The 18233-nt window shown below is 42.1% G+C and overlaps 2 protein-coding genes across 3 annotated transcripts; one reads left to right on the top strand and one right to left on the bottom strand.

Moving 5' to 3' along the window:
• Positions 1–253: 253 nt before the first annotated feature.
• gmeb2 (glucocorticoid modulatory element binding protein 2) lies at positions 254–8280 on the top strand. 2 transcript variants are annotated; one of them, XM_029719718.1, is made up of 10 exons: positions 254–440; positions 1273–1419; positions 1846–1919; positions 4311–4435; positions 4685–4788; positions 5518–5675; positions 5776–5850; positions 6213–6350; positions 6583–6705; positions 6914–8280. In XM_029719718.1, the coding sequence occupies exons 2-10, from the start codon at positions 1292–1294 to the stop codon at positions 7513–7515; spliced, it is 1527 nt and encodes a 508-aa protein (XP_029575578.1). In that variant the 5' UTR covers positions 254–440; positions 1273–1291; the 3' UTR covers positions 7516–8280. The 2 variants fall into 2 exon arrangements, with proteins under 2 accessions (XP_029575578.1, XP_029575579.1); XM_029719719.1 differs by lacking the exon at positions 254–440 and adding an exon at positions 474–726.
• Positions 8281–15597: 7317 nt separating this feature from the next.
• On the bottom strand, positions 15598–17895 carry pdyn (prodynorphin). The gene is made up of 3 exons (XM_029719717.1): positions 17599–17895; positions 16977–17110; positions 15598–16544 (listed from the first exon to the last, which is right to left on the bottom strand). Exons 2-3 carry the CDS (start codon positions 17097–17099, stop codon positions 15873–15875), a joined length of 795 nt encoding a protein of 264 aa, XP_029575577.1. The 5' UTR covers positions 17100–17110; positions 17599–17895; the 3' UTR covers positions 15598–15872.
• Positions 17896–18233: the final 338 nt, after the last annotated feature.

Genomic DNA, 18233 nt, shown 5'->3' with positions numbered 1-18233 from the left:
TCATGATTGACTATTGTCCTAACTGACCCATCTATGTCAGATAGTTATTGATATAGTTCAAGATGTAGTTAAACATGAAAGTGGTAACTAACACGCGGTGATTGTTAAATTAAATACGGGTATTTTCTTGAATGGTATTTTACAGACCAGTTAATATTCAATACTGGCAAAGACAAAGTTATTTGCTTAAATTCTTGTGTTTCTTGTGATATTATAATGTAATAAATATGAAATGCCAATATCCAATTAATTATATTACTCCAAATCGATTGCCAAATTCTCTATCACGACTATGGAACTCTGCGATAGCACCATCCGTGACCGCGCAAAACCGACGCCCGTAAACATCTCGTTTGGTCAACGTTAGCGAAAGCAGCTAACTAGCCTTACTCTTGAGCACTGCAACAGTAGCAGCCATTTCTGAAATCTGAAAACAAAAGGTAAGACGAGAATCTATTCAAAAAGTGTCACGTTAGCTCGCTACTATAAAAACAGGCAGATGGGCGCCTCTGTGGCTAGTTAACAAGCAATCAACTGCTCTTCACTATGCAAGCTAGCTAGTAGCAGACCGTAAACACTGGACGCTTCAATATGTCCGTCGTCGTAACGTGCGTGCCGTGCTCGGTAAAGATTACGTTATTTTATCACCACGACGTAGCGTTCGCTTTCTGTACGTGAACTGTCAAGCTAAAACGTAGCTACAGCCTGTGAAATTGAATTTCTAATGTATGGTTTGTCTAACATTGTAAAAATATCCAGCTGAATAAGTCTCCCCATCTGTATCTGCATGCCCTGTTTGGGCCTGGTTTTCTTGCTAAACACTTAGCTAGCTAACTAGCTAGCTACTTAGCAAACTTCTTACGCCATAAATATTGTTGTTGCTAGTTACAGCACAGAACAAGCTGCAATGAGAACTGTGTAGGTAACAACTAGCTAGCTCGCTCGCTCATTAATAGCATTGATGTCATATTTATTAGTTACCCAGGCCCTCTCCACAACATTTATCACTAACTGCACTAGCTAGCTGCCAAGCTAGTTTAGCTACGCAGCCAATTGAAACGGGCCTATTAAAGCCAAGCTTATGATCCCTACCACCATAATCACCCCAGTAAGGCCAGTTGGTGGAAGCCACAATGAAGAGCCCAATAGCTTCTGTTAATGGCCAGTAGCCCACCTCATGCAAGCTAACCCAGCCTAGAAGACAATGAAGGGAGATGTGCTCTTGAATTATAAATGTTATCACTAGCACACAACTGTGTCTTCATCACTTAGTGAGACCTCAACCTCCCTCATGGCATCATCTGAGGTCAATGTTCATGTGGAGGAGGTGGTAGTCGTGACAACGCCGGATGGAGCAGGGGAGGGCTCAGCTGCCGAGGTGAAGACTGCGCTGGTGGCTACAGAGCTGACCCAGCCGGGGTGAGTGGTGGACACACTAGAGCTATGTATGAGGATCAGTGAATTCCCAGCCCAGCCAGGGAAGTGTTAGAGCCTGATACACAACGAATTAGTTGATTGTGTGTTTACCATACACACACCTCAGTCATTTGAGTTAGTGATACCCCTTAGGCCTATACCTTATGTTACATAACACTATTTACACTATTTAGTGACGAGTTCTTCCTAGTCAGGTTACATTTGTTCAAAAGGTCAACCCTACTAGTAGTAGTAGGTTTGTAATCAAGTGTACCACTACCAAAGACGGTTATAGACTAGTCTTTGGTAGTGGTACGCTTGATTGTACCCTCTCATCTGGGGTGCTGCATATTGTCTTTGGTTTAGCACTCACTGAAGTTTGTCTATGGTTTATAGACTCATTGGAGTTTCTCTGTCTATGCCATTCAGGGAGGAACTTGCAGATGGAAGCATTGAGTCTGAAACCGATGCCACCACCACTTTGACAAAGGAGGCAGTCTTAGGTAAAGTGTGAAGTTACAGTGCATTCAGAAAATATTCAGACCCCTTGACTTTTTCCACATTCTGTTACACTACAGCCGTATTCTAAAATGTATTAAATAGTTTTTTTTTCTCATCAATCTACACACAATACCCCATAATGACAAAGCAAAAACAGGCTTTTAGACATTTTTGAAAATGTATAATAAAAAAAAAACCTGACACCACATTTACATAAGTATTCAAACCCTTTACTCAGTACTTTGTTGAAGCACCTTTGGGAGCGATTACAGACTCAAGTCTTCTTGGGTATGACCCTACAAGCTTGTCACACCTGTATTTGGGGAGTTTCTCCCATTTCTTCTCTACAGATCCTCTCAAGCTCTGTCAGGTTGGATGGGCAGTGTCACTGCACTGCTATTTTCAGGTCTCTCCAGAGATGTTCGATCGGGTTCAAATCCGGGCTCTGGCTGGGCCACTCAAGGACATTCAGAGACTTGTCCCAAAGCCACTCCTGTGTTGTCTTGGCTGTGTGCTTAGGCTCGTTGCCCTGTTGGAACCATCGCCCCAGTCTGAGGTCCTAAGTGCTCTGGAGCAGTTTTTCATCAAAGATCTGTCTGTACTTTGCTCCCTTCATCTTTCCCTCAATCCTGACTAGTTTGCCTGTCTCTGCCGCTGAAAAACATCCCCTCAGCATGATGCTGCCACCACCATGCTTCACCGTAGGGATGGTGCCAGGTTTCCTCCAGACGTGACGCTTAGCATTCAGGCCAAAGAGTTCAATCTTGGTTTTATCAGACCAGAGAATCTTGTTTCTCCTTTAAGAGCCTTTTGGCAAACTCCAAGTTGGTTGTCATTTGCCTTTTACTGAGTAGTGGCTTCCATCTGGCCACCAATCTACCATAAAGGCCTGATTGGTGGAGTGCTGCAGAGATGTTTGTCCTTCTGGAAGATTATCCCATTTCCACAGAGGAAATGGAGTTCTGTCAGAGTGACCATCGGGTTCTTGGTCACCTCTCTGACCAAGGCCCTTCGCTCCCGATTGCTCAGTTTGGCCGGGCGGCCAGTCTTGGTGGTACCAAACTTCCATTTAAGAATGATGGAGGCCACTGTGTTCTTGGGGACCTTTAATGCTCAGATCTGTGCCTTGACACAATCCTGTCTCTGAGCTCTACGGCCAATTCCTTCGACCTCATGGCTTGGCTTTTGCTCTGACATGCACTGTCAACTGTGGGACCTCATATAGACAGGTGTGTGCCTTTCCAAATTATGTCTAATCAATTGAATTTACCACAGGTGGACTCAAATCAAGTTGTGGACACATCTCAAGTATGATCAATGGAAACAGGATGCACCTGAGCTCAATTTCGAGTCTCATAGCAAAGGGTCTGAATACTTATGTAAATAAGGAATTTCAGTTTTTTATTTTTTAAACATTTGCTAACATTTCTAAAAACCTGTTTTCGCTTTGTTATTACAGGGTATTGTGTGTAGATTGAGGAAAACATTTATTTAATCCATTTTAGAATAAAGTTGTAACGTAACAAAATAAGGGAAAGTGTAGGGGTCTGAATACTTTACGAATGTACTGTAAATAATGAATCATTCTTGATATACACAGGAAACTCTTGAGTGTGAAAAACCCAGCAGCGTTGCAGTTCTTGACACAAACCATTGCGCCTGGCACCTACTACCATACCCTGTTCAAAGCACTTAAATCCCTAAATCCCTTTTGTAGGTTTGTGTCAAGAACTGCAATGCTGCTGGGTTTTTCATGTTCAACAGTTTACCGTGTGTATCAAGAATGGTCGACCACCCAAAGAAAGGTCAGCCAACTTGACACAACTGTGGGAAGCATTGGAGTCAACATGGGCCAGCAACCCTGTGGAAAGCTTTCAACGCATTTGTAGAGTTTTTCTTGAATTATTCTTTATCTGGCATTAGAGCGTAAGCCTAAGCTTTAAGGCCTAACTGTAGTCACTCCAAATACACACCAAATGCTTTTGGGAAGTTACCGTCGATCCACTGAGGCAAAAAGGACAATGTTGGAGTGTAGTTCAATAAGACAAAAGCATGCACAAGGTGTCATTGTTAGAATTGTTTTGTTTCAGCAAAACATTAGGCTACTGTTAAATAGGCCTAAATATTCAACAAAATAAATGAAGAAATGTTGAAAAAAACCTTCATTGTTCAATAAATGTTCAATAAAAAATATTTGTTCAAAATCTACAGGTACGGGTCAGTTGCAGGTCTCAGAGTTTCAATTTATCACATATTCGGGCAGTTGTGGACGGGTTATTAGCAATTTCTGGTGGGTGCGAGTGAACAAACAGCTGACCCGCACATCAGAACTGTATGTGTATTTTGAAACAATCAAATAAAAGGACTGAAGTGTTATGTGTCTGTCTTATCAGTGAAGCTGTCAGGTGAGATGGATGTGGAGGCTGACGTGGTCTACCCAGTCACCTGTGGGGACGTGAAGGCCACTCTGGTCTGGAAGAAGTTTGTTTGTCCAGGCATCAACATCAAATGTGTCCAAGTAAGTCTGATTAACTCACTTTAGCAATTTTTTAAAAATTAACTCAGTCCTATTGGATCATGATTTTGAGGTCTCTTATTCCTGTGATATGCACACCAAGGAAGGAACCATGGAGGTACTGATTCGTGTTCATTAGGGACAAAACGGAGGACACTACCTGAACTTGTCCAATAAGAAATGCTTGTTTTGCTACGATGTGCACTAATGAAAACAACTCTGATGACATCTGCCTGTTTATCTGTGTTTCAGTTCAATGAGCATCTCATCAGTCCCAAGGAGTTTGTCTATATGGCTGGGAAATCTACACTGAAAGACTGGAAGAGAGCCATCCGAGTGAACGGCACAATGATCAGGTCTGTGGCTTCGAAAGGATGCATACTTGGGTTTGCACAATACATTTATAATGTGAATCATATGGTCCTCCATGCAAATAATTTAGAATTCTTGTAGTTCCCACTGCTAAGTAAGGTGGAAATGTAGATCAAAAAGTTGGAGCATTCAAAGTACTCATGCCCATGTTATCCAAAACATGAGCCTTGTAATCATTGTGCAGTTCTCAAATGTGCCACAAGATGGCACTATGACATAACATATGATATCAGGTGATTTTAGGGCTCTAGTTCAGTATTGCTGGCCTGGGTAGTGTTCATTATGCACCAAACTGAAGAAAAACATTTCAATTGGAATAAAACGAGGAGGGGCTTCCTGGACTTATCCAAATAAGAAACGCTTATTTTCACTTTCCATTGCAAAACCTTTTAAAACATTTAACGTTGCGTGCCCTAATTCAGGGTTTTCAAAAATCTGTCCAGGGGCCCCCCCCCCCGGCTGCACGTTTTGGTTTTTGTCATAGCACTACACAGCTGATTGAATAACCAACTCATCATCAAGTTTAAACATTTTTTTTATCAGCTTCATAGTGTTGGGGCAAAAAACAAAATATGTACCCAAGGGGTGCCTCAAGACCGACTTTAGAAAGCCCTTCGCTAATGAACATGACACTGCACTTTTTTGGAGAAAAAAATACTTTCTCTGATGCTGTCTTGCAGCTAAATAATGGTGTATAATACAATTACCCATAGGAAAATCATGGACTCTGGCGAGCTGGATTTCTACCAGCACTCCAAAGTGTGCTCCAACACATGCCGCAGTACCAAGATTGACCTGGTGGGGACCAGAGTGTCACTCAGAAGCCAGCAGTCCACCGACTACGTCCCTGTCACCCCCTCCTCAGCCGACAGTAAGCACACACACGCCTCGATTCCCTCAAACCCTCTTATGTGTGGCATTTTTTGTGTCAAATTGTAAGTTATTCAAAGCTTACGATTTTGTTGTTCTAGTGAACGGATCACAGGACACGTTTCCAACAGAAGTATCATCAGACGAGACCACGGAATGGGTCACAGCCATAGGAGGTGAGTTTGAACTCTGAGTTATCATTTTAAATGTCAAAAGTTTTTAGCCTGCCTTCTTCTTTCCAACTGACCACTATGCCTAGAAATGAGGCTAGGTGACCACTCAAAGTTCAATAATCAGACAGGCAATCAGGTAATGGGCCAACTATTTGTCTAATCACCTGACACGGTGCTAAAGCACTTAGATCCGTTGACTGTTATAATTGTGACCCTGTTGTACACTGACTCTCTATATACTGGCAATTCACAAGTCTAGCAATCAGGTTTAAACAGTGCTTTATCCAACTTTCTGAATGTCTATTTGAGACTATGTAGTTGATTGTATAGAAGCAACTCCGTGGTGTGTGTTTGCATTGTTCCAGAGGACTCTGTGACGTTCTGGAGGGGTCTGAAGGAGGCGGGGCTGCTGGAGGAGGTGGTGGAGGACTTCCAGAAGGAGATCCAGGAGATGCTAAAGGGCATGCAGGAGCGCATCACCGAGCCTCCCCTGCAAGTTAATGGTCAGTTTCATATTGTTGGATGATCATAAGGGATATTTCACTCAGATATTTTTATAAAATGTATTAATTACAGTATTTCACTCTGTAATATTGCTATAGTAGCTTGTATGTTTCCCACATTTATTGAACGTACAGTCATGTGAGAGCTGTTGTTCTGCTGTCTTAATGCCATTCTAACTTCAAACCTGTCTTCTCATCTCCCTACTCTCTGTGTTGGACCTTGACTTCTCAGATGCTGTGCTGCTGAACAACATAGTGCAAAACTTTGGCATGCTTGACCTGGTTAAGAAGGTGCTGGCCAGTCACAAGAGCCAGATGGACCGATATAGGGAGCAGTATTCACGCAGTCTTGTCGGTGAGTTAAATAACATTCTTCATTATTGTGTCTTTGAGTGCTTGTTTTGTGTTTTTATGGGGTTTTCTAGACAGTCTTTACACTCTCTTTTGTAGACATCATTATTTTCGTTGTAACTGGCTTAGAAGCAGCTCCTTGAGCAAATAATGTGAAATGTTACTGTTTGGCCTAGGTGTGTATTAAGTTTGACCGCTTTCTCTTGCCGTAGCTCTGGAGCAGCAGTGTGACGAGCACAGGAAACGTGCCAAGGAGCTGAAAAGCAAATCCCAACACCTCAACAATGTCCTCATGACCCTGACCCCCGTGGCCACACCACCCACGCCCAAACGCCCCCGCCTCACCCGCGCCGTCTCAGGCCCCGCCGTTATGTCCAGCGCCTCCACCCAGATCACCCTGCCCCTCACCCAGCTGACGGGCCTGCCTGCTGGTTGCAAAGTTCTCTCGATGGGCGGCGCGGTTGGTGCCGGCCAGCAGACCTACACGGTGCTGACATCCCCCGTGGGCGAGTTGGGCCCAGATGCCTCCAATCTGACGGTACTCTCTTCAGCCGCTGCCGTTCAGGAGGGCGCCGCCGCCACCACGGCCTTCATCAAGATGGTCAGCCCAGGCTACCAGCTAATCACGCTGCCTGCTGCGCTGGGAACCCAGCTACAGGGCCTGGCAGGGGGCACGCTCCAGGGCACCCCCACCATGGTGGCGATGCCCATGGGTAACAACTCGCTGCAGGGCATGGCAGCAGTCACAGCATTGGAGACACAGGTGGACGTTCAGGTGCAGGAAGCCAAGGAGACGGTGGAGGTGGATAGTTAGAGAGATGTACTACTCCTATATTATTACACACACACAGCAGGAACTGAGGCCCCGTTTGTCCTCACTGGTTTAAGTGCTGGAACCAGTGTAGGTCTAGTGGTGTTGAACTATGAAGCACCCATCTCAGTAAAGCTTTAAAAAGATGACTTAAAAAAATGTATAACAACGTATACACGCACTGCCCGTTTTAGTCTAAGAACCAGCACGTGTGTGTATGTTTTTTCCCAACATGCAAGTAGATGCCATCCCTACTCAAAAGTCATGATCTTAGCTCTTCTCAGGTGTCCATTTTCACTGGGGTGTACGTGCCATGTTCACGTTATTTCTTTACATTATGCTAAAAATGTAGATTCTACAAATGCTCATCTTTCAATGTCAGAATTATTTTTCATTTCAGCGACGAATTAACTGTATATATCTTTTTTGTTGAATATTACAATACATTTAATTATATTGCGTTCTGAAAATGAGATGCAAGACTTCGCTCACACACAGTATCAGCGCATGTGCGCGGGTTCGCTTCAGGCTGTTAGAGCGTGGCAACCAGGGAACCAAAACAGTAGAGAAGTTGAGCCTTGTGCTTCAACGCTCTTAGTGGTTGCGGAAATTGACCCACAATGCTGTTTGCTTAATGCATCTGTCATATCGCTGAGTCTACCTTTTAAAGCTTTGAACAAATTGAAAGTGAACAAACTGGTTGTTTTGTTGAACTTGTAAGAGTGTACACTTTGTAAATAAATTTGCTAAATTCTTCAATCTTTGTAATTTGTTAGGGCTATGAGTTTTTGTCGATTAGAACAGTTCAATGTTAATCGTGTTTCCACTGTAGTGTGCTCTGAAATAACTGAAATCTACAGAGCATTCGGAAAGTATTCAGACCTCTTCACATATTTCACATTTTGTTACGTTACAGCATTATTCTAAAATGGATTCTATAGTTTTTTTACTCAATCTACACATACCCAATAATGACAAAGTAATAACAGGTTTAGTAATATTGGCTAATTTATTCCAAATAAAAAAACTGAACTCACATCAACATAAGTATTCAGACCCTTTACTTTGTTGAAGCAACTTTGGCAGTGATTACAGCCTTGAGTCTTCTTGGATGTAATGCTACAGTACAAGCTTGGTACACCTGTATTTGGGGAGTTTCTCCCATTCTTCTCTGCAGATCCTCTCAAGCTCTGTCAGGTTGGATGGGGAGTGTCCGCTGCACGGCTATTTTCAGGTCTCTCCAGAGATGTTCAATCGGGTTCACTCAGGGCTAGGGTTGCACATTTTGGGGAATATGAATATTCAGAGGTGGAAACCTTCTGTGGGAATTAACGGGAATATATGGGAATTAACGGAAATATATGCACATTAATACCATTTAAATGTAGATGTTTTTTGCATTGGATATATTTACCATACCATATGGAGACGAACATAAACCTTTTACCTTATCATAAGTAGACATAATTACAAATTATTAAATCCTTCCAATAGAAATAAAAAAAAAGTATTTAGTTACAAATTGAACTTTAATTAAATGAGTTGACTCTTCACATGGGATGATTTCACTGAAGAACAAAAAGGGAATATTGAATGATCCCCAATGATCCATCGCATCTCCCAAAAACGTTTTCAACATACATCTGTAAAATGATAGTCTAGAAAGTAAAGCTTTGGTTGTCCTCCTCTCAGGCTTCCATGTCTTCTCCCTGGACCTCCTCAATGTCCAATTCTTGAACATCAGACTCTGAGGCCTCATCTTCACTGTCACTTTCCAGCCTTGTTGAAAAAGGCTCAAAAAGCCTCAAATTTGCCCGGATGGCCACCAATTTTTGCACCCTTGTATTGGTCAGCCTGTTGCGTGCTTTGGTGTGTGTGTTTCAAAACAAGGACCAGTTGCGCTTTGAGGCGGCTGATGTTGGTGGGATTTGGAGGATGATGGAGGCAACAGGGGAAAGAGCCTCAGATCCACAAAGTCCCTTCCACCAGGTGGCTGATGAGACATGTTGGCACGACTGCCATATTGCATCTCCATCCCAAAGCCCTTGCTTGGAAGTGTACTTTACCAGACTGCCAAGAACCTTGCCCTCATCCAGCCCAAGATGGCGAGACACGGTAGTGATGACACCATAGGCCTTGTTGATCTCTGCACCAGACAGGATGCTCTTTCCAGCATACTTGGAGTCCAACATGTACGGCGCGGCGTGTATGGGCTTCAGGCAGAAGTCTTCACGCTTTATGATATATTTCAGAACTGCAGTTTCCTCTGCTTGGAGCAACAGTGAAGTGGGCAGGGCAGTACAGATTTCTTCTCTTACATCTGTAAGCAGAGTCTGAACATCAGACAGGATGGCATTGTCTCCCTCAATCCGTGCAATGGCTACTGCTATAGGTTTCAGGAGTTTCAGGCTGCTTACCACTCTCTCCCTAAATACATAATCCAGGAGCATAATCTTGATGGGGCTGTCCATATCGGCAGATTGTGATATGGCCATTTCTTGGAGAGACTCCTTCCCCTCCAGGAGACTGTCAAACATGATGACAACACCACCCCAATGGGTGTTGCTGGGCAGCTTCAATGTGGTGCTCTTGTTCTTCTCACTTTGCTTGGTGTGGTAGATTGCTGCTATAACTTGATGACCCTTCACATACCTAACCATTTCCTTGGCTCTCTTGTAGAGTGTATCCATTGTTTTCAGTGCAGTGATGTGCTTGAAGAGCAGATTCAATGCATGAGCAGCACAGCCAACGGGTGTGATGTGAGGGGAGGACTCTTCCACTTTAGACCGAGCAGCCTTCATGTTTGTAGCATTGTCTGTCACCAGTGCAAATACCTTCTGTGGTCCGAGGTCATTGATGACTGCCTTCAGCTCATCTGCAATGTAGAGGCCGGTGTGTCTGTTGTCCTTTGTGTCTGTGCTCATGTAGAATACTCGTTGAGAGGTGGAGATGATATAGTTAATTATTCCTTTCCCACGAACATTCAAACACCCATCAGAGATGATTGCAATACAGTCTGCTTTCTCTATGATTTGCTTGACATTTACTTGAACTCTGTCGAACTCTGCATCCAGCAAATGAGTAGATAAAGCATGTCTGGTTGGAGGGGTGTATGCTGGGCGAAGAACATTCAGAAATATCTTCCAATACACATTGCCTGTGAGCATCAAATGAGGTGAACCAGTTGCATACACAGCTCAAGCAAGACATTCATCAGCATTTCTCTGACTACGATCCTCCATGGAGTCAAAAAAACTTCTGATCACAGGAGGACCATGAGCTGTTGCTATCAATAAGGTGTCTGAATCATAATATTTACCTTGAATAGAAGTAGAGGGACTTTTGTCAGAGGTTGCTTGTTGTGAGCGCTGAGGGAACTTTATGCACTTGGCTAGATGATTCTGCATCTTTGTTGCATTCTTCACATATGATTTGGCACATTATTGGCAAATGTACACAGCTTTTCTTTCTACATTATCTGCAGTGAAATTCTCCACACATCAGAAAGTGCCCGTAGCATTTTCCTGTAAAGATTAGAAAACATAATGTTAAAAAAACAAATACAATTCCATGTACAGATAAATAGTTAAGCAGTTAAATTAAACAACTAATTTGTAAGATAAATGTTTTAAAATGAAACATATATGGAAACAGGTGAATTAACACTCCTCAGTTAGCAGACACAAGCAAGCTAAAACCCACATGGCAGCAAAAACTAACTAGCAGAAATTGTTAACAAGTTAGAAATTATTTAAACACACTTTGCTGTAGGCTACTATTTACTAGTTAACAAAACATCATGTATGTCATATAAAATATATTCACCCCACCCAGTATTGTAATCAAAACTTACCAGAAAGCATGTAGTCCTTGGCTAAGACAGTGTAGTAGTGTGGGCTCAATAGCATCTCATTAGTGTAAAGATCTTGAGAATCAGCTGTACATGTGATGCAGAGGGTTGCAATTATATTTAATTGGGGATAGTTTAACCAAAACATGCCACAAGACCTGTGTATCGCACAAAAAAAGGTTCACTGTTAAAAGCTAACTTTTTTGATGAATTTAAGCAAAATTCCCAAAATTCCCAGGCTTTCCCATGGAAAATTTCCGACCCTTTGCAACCCTAGTCCGGGCTCTGGCTGGGCCACTCAAGGACATTCAGAGACTTGTCCCGAAACCACTCCTGCATTGTCTTGGTTGTGTGCTTAGGGTCGTTGTCTTGTTGTAAGGTGAACTTTCGCCCCAGTCTGAGGTCCTGAGTACTCTGGAGCAGGTTTTCATCAAGGATCTCTCTGTACTTTGCTCCGTTTATTTTTCCCTTGATCCTGACTAGTCTACCAGTCCCTGCTGCTGAAAAATATCCCCACAGCATGATGCTGCCACCACAATGCTTCACCGTAGGGATGGTGCCAGGTTTCTCCAGAGATTACGCTTGGTATTCAGGCCAAAGACTAAAATGTTGGTTTCATCAGACCAAAGAATCTTGTTTCTCATGGTCTGTTAGTCCTTTAGGTGGCTGTTGGCAAGCTCCAAGTGGGCTGTCATGTGCCTTTTAGTGAGGAGTGGCTTCCGTCTGGCCACTCTACCATAAAGGCCTGATTGGTGGAGTGCTGCAGAGATAGTTGTCCTTCTGGAAGGTTCTCCCATCTCCACAGAGGAACTCTGGAGCTCTGTCAGAGTGACCATCGGGTTCTTGGTCACCTCCCTGACAAAGGAACTTCTCCCAATTGCTTAGCTTGGCCGGGCGTCCAGCTCAAGGAAGAGTCTTGGTGGTTCCAAACCTTTTTCCATTTAAGAATGATGGAGGCCACTGTGTTCTTGGGGACCTTCAATGTTGCAGAATTTTTTTGAGAGCCGTAGGACTCCAATCAAAATGTAGAAGCATCTCAAGGATGATCAATGGAAACAGGATGCGCCTGAGCTCAATTTTGAGTCTCATAGCAAAGGGTGTGAATAATTATGTAAATAAGGTGAATAAACTTGCAAACATTTTAAAAACCTGTTTTCGCTTTGTCATTATGGGGTATTGTGTGTAGATTGAGGAACATGTTTTATTTATTCAATTTTAGAATAACGCTGAAACGTAACAAAATGTGGCAAAAGGGAAGTGGTCTGAATACTTTCCGAATGCACTGTATATGTCAAATAATGAATGCTATCTGATTTATGGCCTCATAGCCATTACTGGAAAAATGTAAGTATTTTGTTTAAGGCCTTTATTTTTATTTGTAAACCTGTTTTCTCAATTCATCATGAAATCAATACTTTAAAATAACTTTTTGTAACATGCAGTACCAGTCAAAAGTGTGTACACACCTACTCATTTAAGGGTTATTCTTTATTTTTACTATTTTCTACATTGGAAAAAAAATTGTGAAGGCATTAGTACAATGAAATAACACATATGGAATCATGTGGTAACCAAAAAAGTGTTAAACAAATCAAAATATATATATATATATATTTGAGATTCTTTAAAGTAGTCACGCTTTGTCTTGATGCCAGCTATGCACACTCTTGGCATTCTCTCAACCAGCTTCATGAGGTAGTGACCTGGAATGCATTTCAACTAACAGGTGTGCCTTGTTAAAAGTTAATTTGTGGAATTTCTTTCCTTCTTAATGCGTTTGAGCCAATCAGTTGTGTTGTGACAAGGTAGGGGTGGTATATAGAAGATAGCCCTATTTGGTAAAAGACCAAGTCCATATTTTGGCAAGAACAGCTCAAATAAGCAAAGAGAAATGACAGTCCATCATTACTTTAAGACATGAAGGTCAGTCAGTCTGTATAGTCGCAAAAACCATCAAGCGCTATGATGAAACTGGCTCTCATGAGGACCACCACAGGAAAGGAAGACCCAGAGTTGCCTCTGCTGCAGAGGATAAGTTGATTCGAGTTAACTGCACCTCAGAAATTGCAGCCCGAAAAAATGCTTCACAGAGTTCAAGTAACAGACACATCTCAATATCAACTGTTCAGAGGAGACTGTGTGAATCAGGCCTTCATGGTCGAAATGCTGCAAAGAAACCACTACTAAAGGAAACCAATAATAAGAAGAAACTTGCTTGGGCCAAGAAACACGAGCAATGGACATTAGACTAGTGGAAATCTGTCCTTTGGTCTGATGAGTCCAAATTTGAGATTTTTGGTTTCAACCAAAAATGTGATTTATTTAGAATTCAAGGTACACTTAACCAGCATGCCTACCACAGCATTATGCAGCGATACGCCATCCCATCTGGTTTGCGCTTAGTTGGACTATCATATGTTTTTCAATAGGACAATGACCCAAAACACACCTCCAGGCTGTGTAAGGGTTATTTGGCCAAAGAGAGTGATGGAGTGTTGCATCAGATGACCTGGCCTCCACAATCACCCAAACGCAACCCAATTGTGATGGTTTGGGATGAGTTGGACCGCAGAGGGAAGGAAAAGCAGCCAACAAGTGTTCAGCATATGTGGGAACTCCTTCAAGACTGTTGCAAAAACATTCCTCATGAAGCTGGTTGAGAGAATGCCAAGAGTGTACAAAGCTGTCATCAAGGCAAAGGGTGGCTACTTTGAAGAATCTATTTGTTTAACCCTTTTTTGGTTACTACATGATTCCATGTGTGTTATTTCATAGTTTTAATGTCTTCACTACTATTCTACAATGTAAAAAATAGTACAAATAAAGAAAAACCCTTGAATGAGTAGGCGTTTTCAAACTTTTGACTGGTACTGTATTTTTCTTCTGACTAGAAACAGGGTTTAGAGTTGTTTTGTGCGAGAATTTCATCACTTGTCTTCTCTAATTCACCACATGATCATGCCCCAGCTTGATTGGCAAGCATACAAGCAAGCTAGTATACTTGACTCGTAAATGTCACCGGCTAGTCGTGCTGCAATGAAATTGGTAAGCTTGACGTTTTGATGTTGAAATATGGCGTGTTTTAGCAGTCAATGTTTTTATTTTTTTACTTCGTTACCTGCTTGGAAGTCTGTTATATTATTTCATCGGTATGTTACAATAGCCTGCCTATACGTTTTCTAAACACGTTTTCAGACGTGTCGCTATGCCACTAGCCCCTCACCTTGATATCAGAATTTACCGATAGGGGGCGCTGAAGTCTTAACTTTGTTTCTCTGTATATTCATATTTGGCCAGCGACTGCCGGCAGGAGCGTTGGCTTTAGGTGCGCTACGGCATATAAAGTCAGATGACATCAAACCTGGATAACAGTTGCTGGACTCAATGGTGACCGCTCAACAGTGAGTTTGATATGTCCTTGTATTCATGTCATTGATTTAAGTTGATGGGAATATTATGCTTCAACTTAAAATGTTTGATGGATTCTTAGAATTGCCATTGCACTCAGTGAACTTCAAAGGCTACAACATTTTATTCAATGTTTTATTCAATGTAAATCATTCGAGCGGACTCCTGATCGTAAATGCAATGAAAGGTCCTCTTGCAATGAGGCGATCTCCATGGTTTTGAAATGCACCACGAGCCTTTGCGCATTGGCGCTCCCAATGCTCAACGCTCTGCGCTGTCCTCTTGGCAACGAAGTCCTACTCTTGGGCTACTCGTCCACAAGATGGTGCTAGTACACTTCCACTCATCCTCACAACTCAATTTAGTTGGGTGATTTGATTTTAATTAAGAAATGTATTTTCATGGTAAAAATGAGACCACTGATATAAAGGCCCATGTCAACCTCTATGTTCGCTATGCTGTAGGCCTAGTTTTTGCTGTTGTTATTCTTTATTATTGTTGAAATATTACAGATATCTCATTAATTTATGTATTTTTTTTCTCTCCGAATGATAACAGGCCGTTGGTGGTGGCCAAGGATGTGTCTGCGTCTTTACGCGTTTGGTCACCTTTGGCGCTACAAGGTGAATGGCAAGATGTCGATTTCATTTTTGTAGGCTATGTTGTATGGTAGCCTACGTACATAAATCAGGTGTGCGTGTGGGTGACTGGATGTTTGTGTGCTCGCGTTCAATGAGCCATTTTGGAGTTTGATAATCAATTCGCCTAGACATTTTTTTCATTCAAGCGACACAAACATGTTTTACTTACGACTTTGACAAATAAAGTAATTTATTCATTGATTTATTAAACAAGCATCATATATTGTAATAAATAATATTTTACTAATAACACAGAAATTAATTGGTTCGTCACGGGTAAGTCCGTCACACAGAAAGCGTTTAAACATGACTGACACAAGCAGGTAGGCCTATTGGCCTTTGCTTTACAGATATGAAATCTGCCGCAACAATGTGCAACCAGGTAAGCAGTAGGCTATAGGTAGCACACATACGGATAATCGTGAGAATTCAAGTGAATTAGCGAAAGAAGTTCGTTTTTTCTATAGACCAAAGTCATCATATGAACTAGGCTCCTCATCTGAACGAACGGACAATTTGTAGTGGCGACGTAGAAAGCCACCGTACCTCTTCTGATTGTCCCACTTCAAGGTGTTCAAGTTGTTCAACTTTGGCCGAATCCTTCGCATGAAACCTCCATATCGCTTTTGTAACTCCTCTCGACTACCTTGCTCCCTGGAGTCACTTCTCTTTGACTTTGTCTTTGGACCAAATTTGCGTAAAAACCCTCCGTAACGTTTGACCTTGTTTATTGCTGCTTCATCATCATCGAACACTCCCATCTCGTTTTCAGAATCAACATCTCCACCCTGATCGTCCTCCGAAAACTCCGAGAGGTCTCTCTCTCCAAATTTTCTAAGCAAGTCCTTGTATTTCTTAGGGAACGCGTACGCTCCTTTATAAACGCCATTTTCGCGCCACGGAGAGGCTAACAATTTGTTTTTGTTTTTGTCAATTCGTTTAATGAATCCACCGTAACGCTTGACCACGTTTGCAATTGAAGCGTCTTGGTCGTCCTCCCTCTCTGGCGTGGTCCGCGGACCCGCATCTTCATCGCTGAACTCCGAGCCCACTGCGCGCGATTGTAGAGTCTTCCCGCATTTGTCTAACTCGGCCGTGGTCAGTAGAGTTCCCTCACATTCCAAGGTACAAGTCTGAAAAGAAAATGCAAAGAGCAGTGAGCAAAAATCGGCCAATAAACTAACCACATTATGAGAAGGCTAGAAAAGAAAAAGAGTAGGCAGAAAGAGAATCATATATTTACCTACACTCAGTTATATGGCTTTGTTTGTTTACTACAGAAAACATTAATCTGAGTTTGTCATTAATTTGTGACCCCAGGCTTTGTCAAGTTTGTCAAGACAATTCTCACTAGCTTCCACAATCCACGCGCGCTCTCCATGGTGCTGAAATGGGCCACGAGCCTTTGCGCACTGCAACAACATGCTCAACGCTCCACGATTTTTTATAACAAAAATTACACCATCATATATACATAAACACACATCAACGTAAAACAACACTTTCTGTTTGTTTCCATTGGATAAAAGCAAAGTTATCTTGTCATGATGTAAAGCAAGTCTTACCAGACTGTTGACTGGGATGTCTGTATTGAGGATTTGTTGCGCGCATTGCAGACACTTGGAAGAGCAGTCTGCTTGGGTCGAAGATGGCAAGCTAAGTATCAACACCAGGACATACCACTCCATTTTGCCAAATCCTTGAAATGAAAGAGAAAACGTGAAGAAAATGTAATGTTCACTTGCCAGGGAAAATGTAAAACTTGCCTATGAGATTTAGACTTATTACAGATTTGTTTTTAAATATCCCTCGACAATACGCATGTATTTGTTTTTAACTTTGATTAGTCTTTGTTTCAATTCCATGTTAGTGGCACAACTTTTCTCTCTTTTTATTGATCAAGCGCCATGCGTAATGGTGTGGCCACCACGCTATTCAATTAGTCTACGATGTTAACTGCCAGCAGTTTACCAAATTGTAATAGGCTAGTATAACTCTTCACGGGAGCATTTTGATTAATAAACAGGACATTTGCAAGTCCATTACTGATTATAAAATACAGTAATTGAGAGTAACAGCTGCAATCACACGACTAACAAATGTTATTATTTGGAAATATTATAACGCCAGTACAACACGGTAATAACCAGACTGACAAAAATAGAATAATAAATCAAATATAAATACCGCAGTAATGTTGGATAATTGTTTCAACCCAGGCGTGGAGAGGTGCAGGTGGAACAGGAGCGCATATGATGCAAGTCAGTGTATGTTCTTCCCCAACAGTTGTTTTTCTTTTGACTGGCTTGTCGTCTTTCTTTTTATTGACGGAATCTTCGTCGTGTCACTGAAGAACATCAGAATAGCTTCTATTAAGTGACCAATGGGAGATAAATATTGCGCAAATAAGCCCACTCGTGCCCGTCACCGCCTCTCTCCCTCCCCCTCTCTATTTTCTGACGCCCACTCAACATTCGCATCAGAAACTTGGCAACTCAATAATCACACACGTTCTAGCACATTCATAGAGGTTATTGGTTTACAATAGGTAATTGCAAGGAGTTGCACTTTCAATAGGGTTCAATGGTCATAACGACATATGTTTTCTTTGTGTCAAGTAGTGTAAACAGGAAGTCTTCAATATAGAGAAATCACAATGAGCTTTATTTCAAGATTAAATCCTGGTAATTGGAGCTCATTGAAAGAGCAAGGATGCAGAATGCTCTCCCCTCACATTATTTATTTGAATCGGGGAGAAACCTTGGACTTTCACTCCTGAAGACCATCAACTGATTTGGACTCTCATGTTTTGATATAGGCCT

The sequence above is a fragment of the Salmo trutta genome, chromosome 28, assembly GCF_901001165.1.
Source record: "Salmo trutta chromosome 28, fSalTru1.1, whole genome shotgun sequence".
In the NCBI taxonomy this organism is placed as follows: domain Eukaryota; kingdom Metazoa; phylum Chordata; class Actinopteri; order Salmoniformes; family Salmonidae; genus Salmo; species Salmo trutta.
Note: the sequence above shows the minus strand (reverse complement) of the source record. Positions and strands in the feature narration are given on the sequence as shown.